Source organism: Mastigoproctus giganteus, chromosome 10 (genome assembly GCF_048544385.1).
Source record: "Mastigoproctus giganteus isolate SK-2022 chromosome 10, ASM4854438v1, whole genome shotgun sequence".
Lineage (NCBI taxonomy): Eukaryota > Metazoa > Arthropoda > Arachnida > Uropygi > Thelyphonidae > Mastigoproctus > Mastigoproctus giganteus.
The window spans coordinates 36,080,100-36,101,614 of NC_143584.1; the positions used below are offsets into that span (position 1 = coordinate 36,080,100).

Genomic DNA, 21,515 nt, shown 5'->3' on the forward strand with positions numbered 1-21,515 from the left:
TTGGGTTACTGCTACCCGTATGCAGTACTTTGTGTTTGTCAATGTTAAACTTCAGTTGCCACTTCTCAGTCCAAATTGTCTAGATGCTGTTGCAGTAGTACAACTGTTATTGATATCTTCGTCATTGAAATCTTTCCTGACTTCTGCCTAAACATGGTCAATCCATTCATTTGCCATTATTGGATCTGCAGATCGAGATTCTCCACTAATTTCTGCATAAACGATGTTATGTCGGTTTTTAAATCAATCCAGCCAACCATTGTAACACACACAATCGTTGCTTCCAAATCATTTAGCAAATTTTTCCATTTGAGTCTTCAAGATCGGACCATCTATTGAAAATCCAGCACTTCTCTGTGTGGTGAACCACTGGAGGAATATTTCATCAACATGTGTAACCTCGCACTTTCTAAATTTTTTTTTTTTTTTTTTCCAGTTATGTTCTTTTCCAGTGCTGGTATGTAAACATCTTTATTCTTCCACAATGTCGATACAATTGAAGAGAACAAAGAAAACTTTTTACACACTTCAACATTTTTTGCACTATGTTCTAACTCGCGAATAATTTCGACTTTTTGTGAATCGAGAGATTTTCTTTTTTTTGGCAGACATGTTTCCTAAGGAAGTGTTCATTTCTAACTGATTTTACTTTAAAATGATGAAGTGATCTGCATACAAAGTTCTTGTATGCAGATCACTTTAAGTCCTGAAGTGCATACAAAGTTCTTAAAAGTCCCAAAATAAATTTATGGGTCAGTGAGTACAAGACAATCTGCAAATAGGGTAATGAGACAAGTAGAATGCCAATGCACTATTCAGCCCCCGTCCCTGGAAGGGCAAGGTCAAACCTGCCGCTAATCTGATGCAGTGGTTATAAAGCTAAGTTGCCCTTTTCATTTTCGTCTATTCCAAGAATTGGGTTTTTTCGACTACCCGAGCAATTAAGAATGTTTGCATAATTATCAAAATTTGATCAGTATATCCATGTAGTACACACTTTATCACAGTGAGTGATTGTATGGAAATACACATAAATTAAAATCATTATGGCTTTTTGCTCATTAATATTGTTATTTCCGTGCTCATTATAACCAAGTTCGAGTGTAATTAGATATGGCTTTTGCTTATAGTCATTAAATTTTATCGAAGTTTTTAATTTGTTCTCAAACTTCACCAAAACAGATAAGACACACTTCCTTGCATTCTCTTCTATCTTACTGATGCTCTGTTCCCTCCAGCAAAAGGCCTGAGCTTATGCTCACTTTAGAAATAACATCTTCCAGAGTTGACCTAAAATTACTAATATTGTTTTTAATTGAATAACAACACCAAAAAAAGCCTGTAAGGCCTGCAGGGAACAGAGATTCCTCAACAGAAAGATAGAGAAACAGAATGTAGGGAAGCATCTATCATCTATTTATTTTAATTTCTGTGTTGGAAAAAAAAAACCCGCTCCTTTACTAAATTTCACCCAATAATAGCTTTATGAAAATAAGCCAAACTCTTTGATATTTATCATTAAAAGGTTTGCTAAAAAAATTTGTATATGGGCATAATTATTACTTTTCATACCAATAGTAAAAAAATATAATTCCTGTAAGCATCACATGTTTTTACGGACAAAAATTAAATCAAGGGCATATAAAATTAAATTAAATTCACAATAGATTAACAAAAAGTATACCTTATTTAGAGAATCTAAGCATGCTACTCTAGACTCTAACTGTTGAACTTTTTTTTGATGATTAAATTCCTTTTCTTTTTTTTCTTTTTCCCACATCTGTTGTTCTTCCATATGGCTCTAAATTAAAAAAAAAAAAAAAAAAGACATATCAATGTCAAGCTTATGCCTCAAAATATTATAAAAAACTAAACTATAAGTTTTAGCCAAAAAACAAATGCCCAATTGGGTCATAACTCCAAAAATACAGTTTATTAGAAAACCCAACACGCTAAGCTAGCAAACAAAACATGGCCAATTGTAAGCATAATCCCAAATAGCCATGTGCATTCATGTGTGGAGGAGGGGGGGAAGAAGAACTCACAAGAAATCATAACTTCAATGAAAGAAATTACACATAAAATGATTAACAGATGGACACAATGATGTACGTCAATGTATATTGAGCAGCTATCAGAAATGATAGCTGTTCAGTGAAAAAACCCAATATAATGGGAAATAAACCTGCTACCTACATAGCAAGTTGAGTTTCCCAGTAATAAAAAAAAAACAAATAAAAAAAAAAAAACATTTTCATCAAGGCATAAGTTATAAACTGAATAAATTTGGCAAATTTTCTTACCCTACACTAAAACTGACAAATTGGATATCTGGACAGATTCAGAAAAAATAAAATAAGAATAAAGAGTTCCTTCCACCAATGAATATAATGCTTTCAAACAGTGGCATATCCAGTATCATCGTAAGGGGGGCATGGCAACCACTCCTGGTAGCATCGTAAGAGGGGACATGGCGACCAGGCTTTTGAGTTCTTTTTAGAATGCCTCCTGTGTTCATTTTCTTTAATTTCAAATTTTTAGTTAAGAAGGGGCATATGCCCCCTCTGCTCACCCCTGAATACACCCCTGCATTCAAACACTGCACTGGTTTTCCATATCATGCTCAGAGTAGATTAAAAATTAAAGGAAAATTAAATATTTTAAATACAGCTTAGCAGACTAAATAATGTTCAAATTAAACTGCAATTACAGGACATGCAGGAATTTTATATAGAGAAATGTATACATAAGTTATTTCAGCAATATAGGATGGTTACAATTAAAGTCCATCACTATGGCCACTTGTAGGTGATAAGAAATGAATCCAATGACATCTGGAACAGATAGTGTCCAGAACAGCAGTTTCCAACCCTTTGTCTCCCCATCCTACCAGGTATAATTTTCTAATAGAAATCAATAAATTTTTCTGCATAAATCTAGATGAAAAAAAAAAAAAAAAGCATATATAAATTTATGAGTATTTTGATAGTGGGATGCCGGAATTTATATTTTTTTGTCAGAATAAAATCTACATAACTGTATTAATCTAAGAATTATTCAATATTTTCTTTAACCTATCCCACTGAAAAACAAGAACCTCATGGATATTACAGATTTAATCAAGATGCTAATATCACAACAACAGAAGAATCACTGATAGATACTTTTATATATGAAGGCTACTTTGAAACTAATGTCTGCAAATTTCCCCCACTCATGCAATGTTGCATAAAATATTTGATGTCACATGAAAATTTAAATGTTACTGTCAACATGTCGCATGTGGTCACAAGGCTGCAGTAGTTTGAAAATAGAAGTGTGCTATCAAGTTGCTGAATGCAGAGAACACTGCCCCCATTGAGATTTGCCAAAATTTAAGAAACATCTATAGAAACAAAACAGTTGGGTTAATGGTGTAAAAAATGACAAAGGTATCATTGCAAAGGAGTAACAGGTGGGTAAATTGATTTTAGAAGATGAACACTTAAGATCTAGGATACGTGTGTGTGTGTGTGTGTGTGTGTGTGTGTGTGTGTGTGTGTGTGTGTGTGTGTGTGTGTGTGTGTGTGTGTGAAATATTATTCACACACACGGAAAAAAATATTAATGCACTGAAAACAATTCTAGGAAAAGGAGAGGAAGACCTAGAGGCACATTGATGGAGGGAGTGAGAGCAGCTATGGAAAAGAGGCAATTGAAGAATGGAGACTAGAAGGACAGAAAAGAGTGGAGGAACAAAATTAAGTTAAAAAAAAAAAAAGTTAGGTCGAGGATAACAGTTGATAGAATGGAGAAATCCAAGAAGAAGAAAACAATTCTAGACAATCTAGTATACAGGAAATTGTGTTCCAGGTAGGTTCCACGTATGGTAATGTCAGATCACAAAAGGCAGAGAATAAAGCCTGTGCTGATCTTCTGGAATGGTACATGACCACGAGCAACAATTTATTTTGACATCATCATTATCTTGTTATCAAAGTCTGTGGAGTGGCAACACATGGATTCATGAATTAAAAAAAAAAGCAGTGTGTGTACCCCGTATGCATGAAAGATGTTTTATTTTATGTGAAAACATCCATGGTGGCACTCGAGTAAGACCTTGAATTTTTGAACAGTTTGATCGAAATTTACTTACTTACTTATGCTACTTAGAAGGTTGATGTTGATCAAAATCTCGAGAAGCAAATCTTATTAAAGTCTGTATTTTATTCTTGCATAATATTCTGCTTTTATTGTTGTATAATATTTCCACCTGCTGCTTACTCTACCGAATCAACATTAGTGACTGAGATGGTGTCATTTAGGAAGTGACGTCATTTCTAATCTTAGTATGAACTTTACTGAATCAACTACTTACTCTACCAAATCAACGTTAGTGACTGAGTTAGCATCATTAGTGCCATTTAGGAAATGACATCATTTGCATAATTTAAAATCTAACAGCCACCTAATAGGAAGTGGCATCAATTGCATCTTTTCCATAAAAAATTTTGTTAACAATCAATTGCATCATTTTCGTAAGAAAATTTTGTTACTAATTGGTTTTACTCTAGTGCCACCATAGATGTTTTCACATAAAAAAAAAAGTCCTTCATGACTTTTTTGTAGTAGTAGTGGCATGTGATGCAAGAAAGCAAGTGTATGAGCTTATGCAGCATCAGCCAATAAGGGTTTTGCCACTTGTCAGGTGTTTGGAGAGGTCTGGGTTCAAAACATATCACAGGCCGTAGGAATTTCTAAAGGCTTCCTCAATCAGAGCCATAGTTAGCTGATCTCAGATGGAGGGGGTAGGGTTCCCCCAAAAGCTATTCTCGGGGTTTTTAGCTCTCACAACATGCAACTTGGCCCATGAACACACAATTGTACATATATGATACACTCAGCATAACAGAATCTAGGTTGCTTATGAACCTAAAACTTAAAAACAACTGATGAAAAAGAAATTCAAGCGTTAGTCATCCACTGGAAAAAGTCATGTTACTTCTTTTTTTTTTTTTTTTGGGACAAGAGGATTTCAGGAAATCCTTATGGATTTCCTGAAATAGGAACATATGTTCAATTATGCAAAAGTACTGCATATAAAGACAAGAAATATGCATTTCCATATTTCTTGCTGGTTACAGTGCATTCCTAAAAAGAAAATAACAGACTGTTCCATAGGTTGATAAGAATTGGCCAATTCTCAACTGAAAGAATTAATATGCTGATGGTAAACATGACTGATAGGTTATACAGCATTCTCACAAGTTCAGAAGTCTCTCAAAAATCCAACTTGGTAGATGTGACAAAATCACATACATACTAACTAGTTTTTCTCTTTATGACTTAATTAAGAAGTATTGCATCAAACAAACAAGCAGGCATCAGTTTCCCTAGATATGCACAAAGGGAGTGCTGCTTCCAAAGGCAATCAAATAATTTATTTAAGAGGATGGCAGAAGTTACAACAGGATTAGAATAAGAGAGAGAGAATATCAAATTAAAATGATTTTTTTTTTTGGACAATCCATTTGTAGTACTTATTCGTTGTTTTAGTATAAAAATATAATATATATACCCAGGCAGCCACCTCAAAGTCAATTTTATTCAATTACGAAATATTTGAATGAAGAAAATAAAATTTATAAGCAAAAAACATTAACAAAAAAACATTAAAAGATATCAACTACTAACAACATACCTTGAGGAGACGTTCTTTTTCATTCTGTAATTCATCAGAATGCTTTCTTGAATATTCAGATAGTGTAGTACTATATTCGACTTTGACCTTTTCTAACTCTTTGCTATGAAATGTAAGGCTCTCCTGACAATGAGACAGCCTATGCTGAAGATCATTTTCTGTGGCTTTTAAACGAGTTTCTAGTTGTTGCTTTTCAACCTATAATTATTACAACTATAAATATCTGAAGCATAAAGAAAAAAGGTTATTAAGTAAATAAAATTAATTATAGTTCTATACAACTGAAACAGCAACAATTACACATGCAATCTATGCAAATAAAGATATGAGTCAAATGATCTTTGTAAGATTAATCTTCTATTCCTCAGAAGAATATTTAAGGTACAGTTAAGAAATACAAACCACCTGTAAAACCAACTTGCAGTGTTACAAAAAATTAACCATTTTCAATGTGGGCACCTCAAGTGGTTCCAGCAACATCAAACCAATATTCAATCTCCTGCCATACCCTTTCAATTTTTGCATGGGCCTCTCTGATCCATGCCCAACTATTGATTAGGAAAACATTCAGGTACAACCTCATTTAATTATAGAAGAGAGGTGGTGATCCATCTTATTATTAGAAAATCAGATTTTGAATGCCTTCCTGCATTCTAAAGTGCTGCTTCCAGCTGTGGTATTCAAACCCTGCAGCATACAAGTCCTGTGATTATGATTTCCAAAAAGATGTTTGCAAAAAAAAAAAAAACAACTTTTCAGTACCACTGCATTGGCATGAACCCTGGGAGTCTCGTGTTCAATTAACTTGCAGAGGTTTTCACTCTCCCATTTCTGCAAATTATGCTGATTCATTTGTCCCCAGAGATGAAATGTCGTCTTATCACTGAAACCCAACTTTTTGATAATCATATAATCATTAGCCATATTTTTGAGTAACTCTGATTAAAAGTCACACCATTTTATTTTGTCTGTGGGTTTCAGTAGCCGCACAATATGTATGAAGATAAAGGCACTCTGAATGATTTCAGGTATGTGAATTTGTCTACCAACAAATGAAGATTTCTGTGGACTGCACAAAAATAATTATCTAATGTTTTCAATACATTCTTCACTAACAAGTCTGGGGATACTTACAGATTCAACAATCATTCACAAAACACCTATGCCAACCAAGAACAATGGTTTACTTTGCAAGTCCCTCTTGTACTTATGCCTAAATTATTGTTACACTAATACAACAGATTTAATTTCATGAAAGGCTAATATGCAGAACACCTTCTCTGACCTGTATACCATTCTACAATGAGGAAAGCAGCTCTATCAAGAAGTAGTAATGCACAGTAGATATTGTGTACATATATGTAGAGGGTGACAAACTTATTTTTAAAAAAATTAGCTGCATAAGAGTGCAAAATCAAAAAGAATATTTATCCATATTACAAATAAATTCACAAGAGCATGTCTGTGAAACTATAGTTTCATAGACATGCTCTTGTGAATTTGAAATGGAAACTATATATATGCAGGAGCTTTATTCAGAGGTCTGTGATCAAAAGATAATTGTATATTAAAATCATGCTTGGATAGCTGATGAACTGAGAGGACCTCTTAATCAAACAGTGGTAGCACCTTGTCCAATAGGGCCATCAGTAAAATATCAATTGTATGTAAATCACCAGTGCAAGATTAATTGCTGTTTCTCTTTCTATCCACCTATATATTACTTGAGTAATTTTTGAAGTCACAAATTATTGCTTATGCAAAGTAATCATGGAAAATATGCTGACAAATGAAGTGTCACCATTTGTATTACTATTTTGGGTTTCTACTTTGCTCTTCCAATTGGATAGCTAGCAGTATGCTACCAAAACACTGCTAATGCTACAGAAGCTAAATACTGTTTGTTTTATTGCTAGAATTATAACAAAAAAAGTTCCTTGCCTTGATAAATAAAGTCTGTGAAAATGCAAAAGTTAAACAAATGACAATTCAAAATGAAATATCTATGCATAATTTTAAATTTTGAACATTTAATAGTTTCACAAACTTGAAAATAAAAGTGACTAATGGTTTCATGTTTATAATGTTTTTTTTTTTTTTTTTTTTTTAATTCACAACATAATGAAAGTTTTATTTGCTTATGTTTTGAGCAAATTTTTCAATTAGCAAATACTCTGTTTATATCACCACAATGGTGGGATGTTAGTTTCCTGGCTATACAGGGTGTTTCAGTTAAACGTTTCAGAACTTCTAAGAGGGGTAGGGTACATCCTGACAACTCGAAATCATATAGCAATGTGGGGTCGGAAATGCTTTCCTGAAGCGGTGTTATACACAGAAGCACCATAAAGAAAAGAGACTGTAAGTGAGAAATCGTTTTAATAATACATGAAAAGAAGCAAAAGGTACATGGATTAAAGTAAGTGTTCGAAGTTTCTTCCACGGGATACAATGCACGCCTCACATCTCCGACGCATGGACATCCGAACATTCTGGAATACTCCAGGCGAATTTTGAATTTCTTCGGCAGCTACTGCGATTCTTGCAACCAGCTCCTCAGCATTGTCAACAGAGGTGTCATAAACTAGCGATTTCATATGACCCCAGAAATAAAAATCAAGACATGATAGGTCGGGTGACCGAGCAGGCCAACGCACGAGACCACCACGTCCGGTCCACTGTTGACCAAATGTGACATCCAGGTAGCTACGAACATCTCCGCTATAATGGGCAGGGACATTCTGACTGGAACCACATTGGCTGTTGCGTCGACGCAGGCCGACCGGGCTAGCCGAGTGGGTAAAGTACTTGCCCGGCAACCCAAAGGTCGCGGGTTCGATTCCCGCCTCGGGCTTGGATCAAAGTACTGCAAAAACCTTGGGAGGTGCAATATGGCCACAGAAACCGATGCGCCAACAACTACCAAATCAAATTAAATCAATCAGCGTCGATGCAGAAATCTGTTAATCTCTCAAAAGTTGTGGCAATACTTGCTGCAGAAAGATCAAGTAGATAGGTCCGGTTAGACGACACGGTAACAGGTAAGGTCCGATGAGGTGATCTCCCATAATACCGGCCCATACATTGACCGAAAATCGAATCTGTGCTGCACGACGTCGTATTGCATGCGGGTTCTCGACCGCCCAGATATGGTCGTTATGCGTGTTGAAAATTCCTTCCCTTGTGAAGGATGCCTCATCGGAAACCAACACTTCAGCAGGAAAAAGGGGATTTGTAGCACATTTTCCAAGGTACCACTGTGCGAAAGCAATACGAGGTGCATAATCCTCCGGTTGCTGTGTCTGGACACGCTGCACGTGAAACGGATGCATGTCTTGTTCTCGGAGAATCCTCCAGACGCTGCAATGGGAAACCCCGACTGCGTTTGCTAGACTTCGTGTACTCGTTCTTGGATTCCCCTGTACATGCTGCAGCACATTCTGTTCGACGGCTGGAGTCCGTGCTGTTCTTACCCTGTCCCTGTCAGCTCTTTCAAATGAACCTCTCTCAGCTAACCTCTGGTGCAGTCTTGCAAAGAAATTATGACTGGGAATACGCCTCGTCGGATATCGTTCCGCGTACAAACGCTGTGCGGCTGGCCCACTACAATTTTCAGCCCCGTACGCCAAATGCATATCGACTAACTCTGCGTTCGTGTAATCATCCATCCTACTAACTTGGCGTTCTTGTTCAAGAAATTCGAAATTCGCCTGGAGTATTCCAGAATGTTCGGATGTCCATGCGTCGGAGATGTGAGGCGTGCATTGTAGCCCGTGGAAGAAACTTCGAACACTTACTTTAATCCATGTACCTTTTGCTTCTTTTCATGTATTATTAAAACGATTTCTCACTTACGGTCTCTTTTCTTTATGGTGCTTCTGTGTACAACACCGCTTCAGGAAAGCATTTCCGACCCCACATTGCTATATGATTTCGAGTTGTCAGGATGTACCCTACCCCTCTTAGAAGTTCTGAAACGTTTAACTGAAACACCCTGTATACACATGTGTACATGTGTATATAACCAGGTAACCAGCATTCCTAGTACAGGGCAATTCAAAACACACACTAAACCACTGTACATTTTCAGTTTTATTTTAATTATTATTATAAACATAATTATAATAGAGATCACAATAAACACTGAAAGTGACCTTCCCAAATGTAAGAAACTCTTTTCACTATGTAATAAATGTAAGAAACTTTTCACAATTTGATGCCTGATAGTGTTTGAACAGTTATCATTAAAATTTCTGAATTGATGACTTTTAATTCTTCCAATATGTGAAGTTTATTACTGTATACAGTGCCACACCTTTAAAGTAGGTTGAAAAATAATAACCTGGGGCTCCTGGATTTTCAATTATGAATATGTGCTGTGTCTTGGGAAAATGATGTGCTGCCCTCAACATAAAACACTACTGACTAGTGATTAAAAGTTAACATATAACAACTGTTAGATGACCAGAGCTGTCACTGTAGCAGTTACAATCAAATTCCATCAAGTTGTCAATGATAAACTAACACTTACGATTTGGGCCAAATAAATTTTGAATCTTCCAGTACATTCCAGAGGTTGTTGTTGTTATTTGGTTTTTAGGAGCACCAGCAACTAGGGCCATATTGCTCCGGGGATATGTAGCGGTCATTCCCTGACCTTTCTGCATCCTCTGCATTTGGTGGTCACGGGTTCGAACCCCGGTCTTATCAAGCGTGTGCTACGCACTGCTGCTCCTGCCCACCTGGCTACGGAGGCGCCACATTCAAGAGGTAGATAGACTAACATAAGCAGGCATAAGATCGACATCACACAGAAGAATTGTCAATCCTCAGTGTATAGATAACTAGACAGTACTAAGTGTAGATGACTCTATCAGCCAATGCAGTCAATAGGTCATGTCTTTTGAGGTTATGATATGCATCACAATGACATCCAATATTCCTTTCTTTTCAAAAGTATGGATTTAAAACACTTTTCACAGGCTAGAAACTGTGCATAGTTCAACTGACTGAACTTATTAGTAACTTTCTAGGAGGCATCTGGATCAGCTAGTATATAATCTCACTTTTCTATGCTGGTTGTAACTGGAGGAAGTCAGCGTAGTACATATGCAAGGATATTGCCAAGAACACATTATGTCAAGGAACTGGCTATATTCGTGTTGCACATATGCTTCATCCAAAAATTTCATCAATCACATATGCTCAACCCCCCCCCCTCCCCAATTTTACCTTATCTATACCAATGTAACATGAATAATTAAGTGAACAGAACAAACTTATCTGTGAAAAGACCACTTAAACCTCCCAAATACCTCCTAATTCATTTTACAAATATAACAGATCTCAGTTCCAATCTCAATGTTGTCCATTTCCACTTACAATCTGCCAAGCCCTCACTTATTTTTTCTGACAAAATCTCAAGTATTGGGTGCCTACGAAATGTTCGCTCTGATATCAGAGCGAACGCTTTCATTCTTCAAACGTTCTTACTTCCTTCCTTTGAAACTTTACTTTGCCCAATCTAACCTTCCTTGTTTTTTTTTTTATTTTTTTAAAATTTTTAATGTTCACAATTCCAACTGGCTTCAATTTTCTAGTTGAACAGATGTAGGTGGCAGAGATGCTGAAGCTTCTGCAACTACTAATGACGTTATGGAGCTTGTTCATTTGCTTACTAAGATGTCAGGCCATCCTAACCACATACCCAACATTCTTGATATTTTCGTAACCAGTAACCCTTCAAAGTACTCAGTTAATGTTGGTGGTCCTCTAGGTGCTTTAATTCATAACTTGATCTCTTCCCCAACAAATTCTTTCCCTTGTTTCCAGGACCATTCTCAGTCTCATGTAGTTTGGCATTACAAGAATGCAAAATGGGATGATATTCAAGATTTTTATTTCTCTTTTCCTTGGCTGAATACTGTTTTCTTCTGATCCTAATGTTTGCTTGGAATATTCAGTGAAATTATTCTTGTAAGGATTATATCCTTTATTCTTCAACTCATTCTAAAATCTTGTCCTTAATATAAATTTTATATATTCAAGAAATGCGCCAAAGCCTCAAGATAAAAACACAGCACATCACAATTAGCTTATATCCATATCTCCTAACTTCATTTTGACAAATTGTAAAAGTTATTAATTAATCCACATTTTATTTTAAACAGGCTGAGAGTAAAATATGTACTTCATGCCAAAATGGTAGTCAAGCCTTCTGATCTTCCAGTCTTTTAGACTGTAACTTCTGCCCTTCCATACTTACACCTCTGTTACATCCTTTAAAGATAAACTGACTTACTGGCATTCTATTTTTCCCCTAACCATTTCCCCAATGATCTCGGCAATCACTTTCTAACATAGGAAACACAATACACTTAATGCCTCCTGTGACACAAGGATATTAAAAGAATTCTGAACAACCTTGTTGCCAAAAATTCACCAAGTCCCAACAGTATTTCTCCAAAACCTCTGCTCCAGCATTTGATCCTCTTTTGTTCCCTTTTTACACTCTCTTATTACAATGCGTTTCCTTTTGCATGGAAATTTGTCTTATCTAGCCAGTTCCTAAAGAGGGGGACAAATTTCTCCCTTCCAATTATCATACTATTGCACTTACCTCCACTCTTTCCAAAGCAAAGGAAAAATCCGCTATCAACCGCCAACTCTTACACTATTTCAAAATCTTTCATATGATCAATAATTGGCAATATTGATTCCTTCAGTGTTACTTCATTAGTGATATAGTGACTAGTGATACAGTGGCTATTTTTGCTCATCTTTGAACAAATTCTATGGAAAAGTTCAGCGAGATTCAAGCAAAAAAAAAAATAGCTCTTGACATTTCCAAGGCCTTTGATTGTGTTTGGCATAAAGGTCATCCAAATAAACTTCCATATTATGGTTTGTCTTCTGCTGTTTTGTAACTGAATAGCCAGTTTTCTCTCCCAACACTCACTACAGGTGATGACAGGTGGCTCTGTCTTCTGACTTTTTTCTAATACTAGTGTTCCACAGGGTTCAGTTCTTTCTCCCACTCTTTTGCTCTTGTATATTAATGACTTTCCTCTACTGACTGTAAATCTTATTCATAATTTCGCTGATGAAACACACTACATTCCAGGCAGGGAAACTTACTCTGCACAAAAGGCTTCAACTTCTTGAATATCTACTGAAAATTGCTTAAATGTAAGTTTCCAGGTAATTCTTCAAAGGGGTGATGAATACTTAGTTAATTTTATTCCTTCTAAAACTCAGTCCTATACTATTTCTTCACAATTTTATTCAGTTCTATGGCCACCAAAGAAATATTTCGGTGGCCACAACATTGGACTGGAAGCTGATGGCACAGCCACCACCCTTGTAAGCATTTCTGACTATGGAATTTGTTTTCCCACTGTGCTGGCACAATTATTGTACTATCATCTATTTACATTTTTTACATAAACAATCTGAATCAATGCTTACTGATGTTTATATTCAAATGTTAACAGTAGGCAGCACTGTTTTTTGCAGTCCTCTTTCAGTCACATGTGTTGTGCAACAAACGTGTTGTATCCGATTACAACTCGTAATCAGATTGATTGATTGATTTGGTAGTTGTTGGCGCATCGGCTTCTGTGGCCATATTGCACCTCCCAAGGTTTTTGCAGTACTTTGATCCAAGCCCGAGGCGGGGATCGAACCCGCGACCTTTGGGCTGCCGGGCAGGTACTTTACCCACTCAGCTAGCCCGGTCGGCTCTCGTAATCAGATACAAATGTGTTGTAACCAATTACAAGTTGCTTTCTGCTGTACTGCCATCTATTTACGAGGTGTGACAAAGTTTCAAGAATAATTCTGTTTCCGCCAAAGTGGCCACACTCTAAACCGTTACATCCTCCCACTGTGTAGCCTGAACCTCCCCCCACCCCTGCATGCAAAGGATAAACATCGTCAGTCATTGTACAAGTTGGTTCGTGTAAAGATGTGTTTTAGTTCTGTGTTACGTAAAAAATGGAAGGCAATTTATAGAAAAGAGTTATGATAAAAATTTTGGTGAAAAGTGGCAAATTGTCAACAGATATTTATGAAAAGTTGACCAGAGTTTATGGAAATTATACTATGTCGAAACCAAGCATTTTCAACTGGGCAAAACAGTTTCGAGAAAGACGTGAATCCGTCGAAGATGTTGAGTGTTCAGGGCATCTTTCCACAACTCAACATGACAAAAACATTGTTCGTGCGTGTGATCTTGTTCGAAGCGATAGGCGGTTAATCACAAACATGATTGCCAAAAAACTAAACATTAATTGGGAAAGTTTTAGATTAATTTTGACTAAAAATTTGTTGATGAGGAAAGTGTGTGCAAAGCTGGTACTGAAAAACCTCTCTCACGAGTAGAAAGAAATTCAGTTGCGACATTCTCAGGAGATGTTGGAAAGCATTGAAGATGTTCCAGATTTGCTTTCTTGTGTGATTACAGGGGATGAAAGCTGGGTATTTGCTTATGACCCCGAAACAAAAAGGCAAAGTCAACAATGGAAGGGAGCTTCCTCACCAAGACCCATCTTCGTATGTGGGACGGGTGGTCGAATAGTTTTTACCAGATACCACTAAGTTGTAGAATGGTAATCCCTTCAGCTCTCTTAATTCGGCGCAGCAGCACTAATTGCCTAAATTGCCTGAAGGACAGAAATGTGAACAGTGCGTACCAAGTATATTCTCTCCTAATCCGTTCGCTATATGAAAATATTCTCGCTCAACGGAAACTATTTTAAATATAACTTTCAAGGGGAATTCAAAATAATTAAACAGAGGTCCGACTGAGTAATTTAGAATTATAAAAATGGTTATAGTTTTATATAGAAAATATCTTAACAATAGACAGTAAAAAATGTAAATTTAGTTAAATAATTTTAAGCTTATTTGAATAGTAGATAAACATGTGAAAAAAATTTACGGAATATTACAAATTTCAAAATGCACTGCATCCAAATGTCACTGTTAATAAAGGTGCCGGTACGCCATACCGTTGCGTACCGTCAAAGAAATGCACACAAATGGAATAAATTTGTTTAAACAATCAAAACAGTAAAAAATACAATACCTGTAAGATTTTTAGACATTTAGCCAAATACTTTTTCACATTTGAATCAGATGCTGGTACAAGTTTCAGAGATAAGTGCGTTAGGTGCTTAAATGGATTAGTCTCCACAACATCTAACTGGGCTGGACCAGGATCAACTCCTAATTTCCCAACCAAACTGAGAGATAATAAAAACCTTCAAAAAGCAAGTAAACATAAGTTAATTAAATTACAAGAAACAAAAAAAAAGCATACAAATCTTTAAGAATTATGAATTGCTACTTATATAAATAATAAATTTACAAATGGGTATGTGTGTGTGTGCATGCGCATAATTCAGCAAGAGAATTCACCAACAGCATGGCCTAAATAATTCTGAGTGCAGTGTGATAGCTGCCATTAGATGTTCCACTACAAGCATCATGGACAATGGCATCTGCCAGTATTCATGTACAACACAGAGCATACTGACAATTGTCCAACAACCAGAAAACATTCAGCCAATGGCAGTTCTGCAGCCAGAGACAGATTACTGTAGTAACCTGACAGAAGGTGAAAAGAATCATGGTCTAAAAGATGAGTCAAAATCAGACATATAACAGCACAGTACTAGAGCAGAAAGGGGTATGTCAGCAGACAACTACACTTGTACAATACCACAGGATTACAGGGGGATATTTCAATCCAGAAGTTGAAATAAAGTAAAATTCATAATTTCTGATAATAGGGATCAATCTGCTCCAGTCAAAGAACGATGCCAAGTACACATCACTAAAGTTTGGCTCTATGTTCACTTTAGAGACAAATACAGTCTGTCCTCGTATAGCACGATAGTTGTGTTCCTAGAAACCCTCGTGCAATATAAACAACAGGCCCTATGGGAAAAGTGGGGTTAGGTGCCGACCACCTAAGATTGAACACACATTTGGAACCAAAACATTACCAAACACAATAAATAATCGGGTAATTTTAATCGTTATAAAATACTTACGTATTTTATAACGATTAAAATACGTAATAAAAAATAATATTATATTTTTTATTTTTATTATAATATAATAAATAATAAAAAATATTTATTTTTTATTATTTATTTAAATAATAAAGATTTATTAATAAAATAGTAAAAAATTTATTATATTAAATAAAATAGTCGTAATAAAATACTTAAGTATAGATTATAATACGTAAGTATAAATTATAATACGTAAGTCGTAATAAAATGCTTACGTATTTTATTACGACTATTACGTAATAAAATATTGCTAATGCTTTTGCTTCTATCGTAAGCAAACTTGTTTTTTGTTTGATTTTCTATCCAAACAGATCATAGCCATTCTATCTCTTCCAATTCTTTGTGTCTTAATCTAATGGATTTTAATTACACTTTGTGTTGTTCCTACTATGAAAGTTGTTTTTATTTTCTCTGCATTCTTTCTAATTCTCGGCGCTGCCTCATTTCGGTCTGTAGCACGTGCAATATCACATGGTCTTTCATTTCGCTCAAAGCGTTTCACAATTTCATATTTTTTCTCTATCGACAGAAGCGGACTGGCCATAAGCCTTACCCGGGAAATCCCAGTGGGCCGGAGGCCGGTGTGATTTTGGCCATAAACCATAGTATGAGGCCACTATAAATTTTCCCGGGTAAGAATTTTTGACCCAGTCCGCCTCTGTTTATCAATATTGCTTATTTTTTTTTCTCTCTGAATCTGCAGCGTCTTCGCCAGGACGCTTCCTTTTCACACTTTAAGTATTTTACTAATTTTTAGGGAATAAAGCACAATTACAAAACGAGGAGGCATGCTTGATACACATAAACAAAGCTGCGCCCGTGTAGCAACTGAATAAACAACACCATAAAGGCAAAGATACACTATTAACACCTCACATTTTACTAAAGCACATTTCTGGGGGTTACTACCATAAAACAATTTCCAGTTGCGTTCTGCTAGTAAAATATGTTATAAACTGGTAGTAAACTCGATCTAATTGCATTTGCGATTATATCGATAGCTGGAATTGTGTTGGTTTTTACGTTATTATGGTGAAATGTGTTTCCCCTTCACTGATATAAAAAACATAAATACATTTTCAGAATCTTCTCTTCATTCCTATCGTGTTGCGTTTGGTTGGGGTGATTCTGCGTTCGACTGCCATTTCTTGTAAACACAAAGGCGAATCGTGCATAAGCGAATTCGGTTCGTGTTATATAAGATATCGTTCCCCTATTTATAAATCGTGTATGATCGAATTTGTGTAATGTAAACACGTGTTATACGAGGACCGACTGTACTATTATTCACACAGTTCAGCCTGTGAATATTTTTTTTAGCTTGTACAGCATCACAAGAACAGGTGAATCTGTTACATTTAAAAGTTTAAGATATTGGTAAGACACCTGTTTCAGAGCCACTGGTACCTCTGCCAGCAGTTTTGAAACAGCTACGAAACTCACATATAATATACAACTGCCATGATGTGCTTCAAAAATACTTGCAGATATGGTCCAAAAAATGGTAACTAAAGGATAAAGCTGACCTGCTAGCATCCCATTTTTCTTCCAACTCATGTATTAATGATCTTGGTAAAACACCTCCCACCATTTCCAACATGTTCCATTCAATGCCTCCTGTGGTATTCCATCAAAAGGATGTCAGGATTTTGACCAATCTTAATGCTAAGAAAGCTCCAGGTCCTTATGGTATTTCTCCACTTTTTCTCAAAACTGTGCTCCTCAACTTACTCTTATTCTTTGCTGCCTTTTTTCGCTTTCTTATTCCAAAGGTGTTTTTCCTTCTGCTTGGAACTGCTCATATCCAGCCAGTTCCTAAAAAGGGTGACAAATCCCTCTTATCTAATTATTGTCCCATTGCAATTACTTCTGCTCTTTCTAAAGTAATGGAGAAATCAATTAACTGCCAACTCTTAAACTACCTAGAATCCTTCTGCCTGATCAACAATTGCCAGAATGGATTCCATCAGTGTCGATCTGCTGGTGATATTCTGGCTTATGTTACCCATTTACGGACAAATTCAATGGAAAAGTTCGGTGAAACACAAGCAGTTGCTCTTGACATCTCAAAGGCTTTCGATGGTATTTGGCATAAAGGTCTTCTAAACAGGCTTCCAGCTTATGGTTTGCCAACTGTTTTTTGTAATTGGTTATCCAGTTTTCTGTCTGATCGCTCACTAAGGGTAATGGTAGATGGCTCTCTGTGTTCTAACTTCTCCACTAATGCTGGTGCCCCCAAGGTTCAGTGCTTTCCCCCACTCTTTTCCTCTTGTATATTAATGACCTTCTTCCATTGACTGGAAATCCTATCCATAGTTTTGCCGATGATAGCACATTGCATTCCACTTTCCATTTTGAGAAACCTTGCCCTGCTCAATCAGCTTCAACTTCTCGAATATCCGCTACCAATTCCTTAAATGCCAATCACCAGTTAATTCTCCAGTATGGCAATGACAACTTAGTTGATTTCAATCCTTCTAAAACTCAGTCCTGTCTTATATCTCACAAAAAGGATTCTTCAGCTCCTATGCTTATCTTTGGCAACACTCCAATTTCTAAGCAAAATGATATATCTCTTTTGGGGATTACCCTCACTTCTAATCGCACTTGGCACAAGCACATTACAAATATTGCTTCCTCCACTTCTGAAAAACTTGGTTTTCTCTTTCACTCTTGGCATTACTTTTCTTCCAAACAGCTGTTAACTCTGTACAAATCGCAAATCTGCCCCACCATGGAATATTGTTCCCATATCTGGGGCGGTGCCAGATATGGGCACCGCCCCAGACTTTATGACTCATCTCTAACAGAGCCTCTCCACTCGCTGTCTCATAGATATACTGCTTCTGCTGTGTGCCTTTTCTACAGACGCTCCCCCATGGGCACCGTTTTTCTGAATTAGCTTCTATAATTCCCACACTCTCTTTCAAAACAGTCCGAACACATGCTGTCACCGGCCAACATCCATTTACTGTCCAACTTCAAACTCACAGAACCAACTTTTCATCTTTCTCGTTTATTCATTCAACTGTCTTCATTCAACAACCTTCCTTCGTACATATTTCCTGAAAATTACAGTCTATAGAAGTTCAAGTCTAATGTCAATAAATAATCGTCTATCATCTTCTCAACATTCAACCCAAGCACGGTACTAAGTACTATGGGTTCTAATACCTCTCGTGTTTGGGGTTTTCATAAAAAAAAAAAAAAAAAAAAAAAAAAAATGGAGACCACATTTAAAAGAAGATATATATATATAGGATGGTGGTTAGACCATACTGAACATTATATTCAGGCCTGGAGACCACATCTAAAAGAAGAGATAGAGAGAGTTCAAAGAAGGGTGAACAAATAGGTCTGGAAAAGTTGGGTACATGGGCTGAGAAGTGGCAACTGAAGTTTAACATTGACAAATGCAAAGTACTGAATATGGGTAGCAGTAACCCCAGAGAAATGTACCAACTATGTGGTGTTACATTTAGGGTAGTGGAGAATGAAAGGAACCTTGTGCAGTCAGATATGAAGTTTTCTGAGCAGTGCAGACAGGCTGCCAGAGTAGGTCATGGGGATCTTGTCAATGATATACAGGAATTTTTCAAGCAGGGATAAGGAAGTGATTATCCCTTTGTATAAGGCAATGGTCAAGCCACACCTTTTGAGTACTGTGTACAGGTCTGAAAGCCTCATTTTAGAAAGGATGTAGTTGCTAGAACAAGTACAGAGAAGGGCAACAAGACTGGTGAAGGGAACAAAGGGGTGCTCTTATGAAGAAAGGCTTAAGTTCTGCAAACTGCAGCTTCTAGAGACTAGGCACCACGAGGCAATCTGATTGAGGTGTATAAGGCCTGGAATGAATTAAGCAGGCTTAATACTTATGAGATTCTTCCTCTTGTTCAGATTACAAACCTGAGGGGGCATAGATTCAAACCGAGGAAAAACAGTTGTAGAATAGATGTGCGGAAGTTTGCCTTTAGCCAGCGGATAGTTGATCGCTTAAATAAATTCAAGGCAGAACCAGACAAACATTTGGAATGAATGGATCGGTGAAATGGGAAGGGATTTTTCTTTTTGGCTGATGCTGTATAAACTTGCTTTCTTGTATCATGTGCCTCTACTAATGCTAATACTAAATTATTGAATGCAAAGCAATGTACATAAGAAGAACAGCTTAAAAGGTCTGAATTACAGGTAACACTCGTATAACACAGTAGTTTGATTCCTACAAAATCTCATGTAAAAGCTAACAAAAATACACAATTTTTTTTATAACTATCGGAAACTTAATTTTTATAGTAGTAATAACTTAATATTTTAACTTTATTTTTATAATAGTAACTTAAATAGTAATAACTGAACAAACGTCTTACCTTACAAACTGTGATACTTATATGTGAGATAATGTACGTTCATTTAATTTTCTTCCTCGCTGCTAAGCACAATCTCTTCTGCAGCATCTAGATTTCAAGTACTTTCTGCTCTCTTTAAAAGTCACAAACTGCACACTCTTCGAAGTCAATTATTTTTTATGGTCTCAAACAAGCACAAGCTCAATAGCACAAAACCTAACCCAGGGACATCCCAACAAAATACAGCGGACCTCTGCTTTAAATGATATGCGAAAATTGGAAGAATATTTTCCAGTTAGCAAAATAAAAATATATTCACACCTACATACATAGCTTAATTAATAAGTACTGTAATATATACATTCTAATTGATATTTCTGTTCACTGACTTTTTTTTCTTCTTTTTGTTGTAAAATTTAAAACAGTAAAAATGATAAGCAATTAATAACAAAAAACACAGCATGCACAAGTTGCAACAAACACGATACGGAGTAATGAGTTTCTGAAAATTTATTTATGTGTTTTACATGATTGAATATTTCAGTGACAGGGAAACACATTTCACCATAATAATGTGAAAAAACACAGAATTCCAGCTATCGGTACTATAGCAAATGGAAGAAGATCGAGTTTACTACCCCTTTATAACTGATTACACTAACAGAAAAGACCAATAAACCAGAAAATTCAAATTGTTTTTATTGTTTTAGGGTCGTGACCTTCAGAAAAGTGCTTTAGAAAAATATTACGAAGGCGATAACGACTAGTGAGTCGTCAACAGTGGAGATTCACAAAAAGGAATAGAAACATTTAAAAATTACATCCAACATAATAAAAGGGTTTTCCCAGCACAAAAGCGAAAAAATAGTGTTATGCGAGATTTCCAGCAATTCTCAAACCGTGTTAGAGAGAAACCTTGTTGTGCAAGGATTGCCGGAATTTATCAATCATGTTAGAGTGAAATCATATTGTAGAAGTACTGTGTTATACAGGGATTGCCTGTACAGAGTTTGACAACTACACACTTAAGAGAACATTGATGAGGTGTATAAAGTGCTGAATGGACTAAGTAAAATGAATGAGGAAGATCTGTTCTCCCTCATAGATGAGACAAGAAGCACATCTATGAGGAAGATCTGTTCTCCCTGTTGAGAACAGGGAGAACAGAATATAAAATCTCAGGGAATAACAGGAGACTGGATCTCATGAAGTTTACCAATGAGCATCAAGATGAGCATAGGAATAAGTTGCCATCAAACATGCCAGAATGTGGCTAAATTCAAAGTGGGACTGGATGGTTATGCCGTGGAAATGAGAATAGCATGAATATTCTGTTTTACTTTATTATTATTATTTATTTATTTTTATATTTTTTTTGGCTGATGAAGAAAAAGTCTGCTTCCTTGC

At 36.2% G+C, this 21,515-nt stretch overlaps 1 protein-coding gene across 1 annotated transcript in view; it reads right to left on the minus strand.

Moving 5' to 3' along the window:
- The window catches only part of LOC150078977 (spindle assembly abnormal protein 6 homolog), a 100,699-nt gene that overhangs the window by 42,416 nt on the left and 36,768 nt on the right, over window positions 1-21,515 (minus strand). The window contains exons 6-8 of the mRNA XM_090382908.1: window positions 14,769-14,943; window positions 5,681-5,878; window positions 1,685-1,801 (exon numbers count right to left, since the gene is read on the minus strand). Coding sequence (XP_090239034.1) covers window positions 1,685-1,801; window positions 5,681-5,878; window positions 14,769-14,943 — 490 coding nt within the window. The remainder of the gene's footprint in view (window positions 1-1,684; window positions 1,802-5,680; window positions 5,879-14,768; window positions 14,944-21,515) is intronic.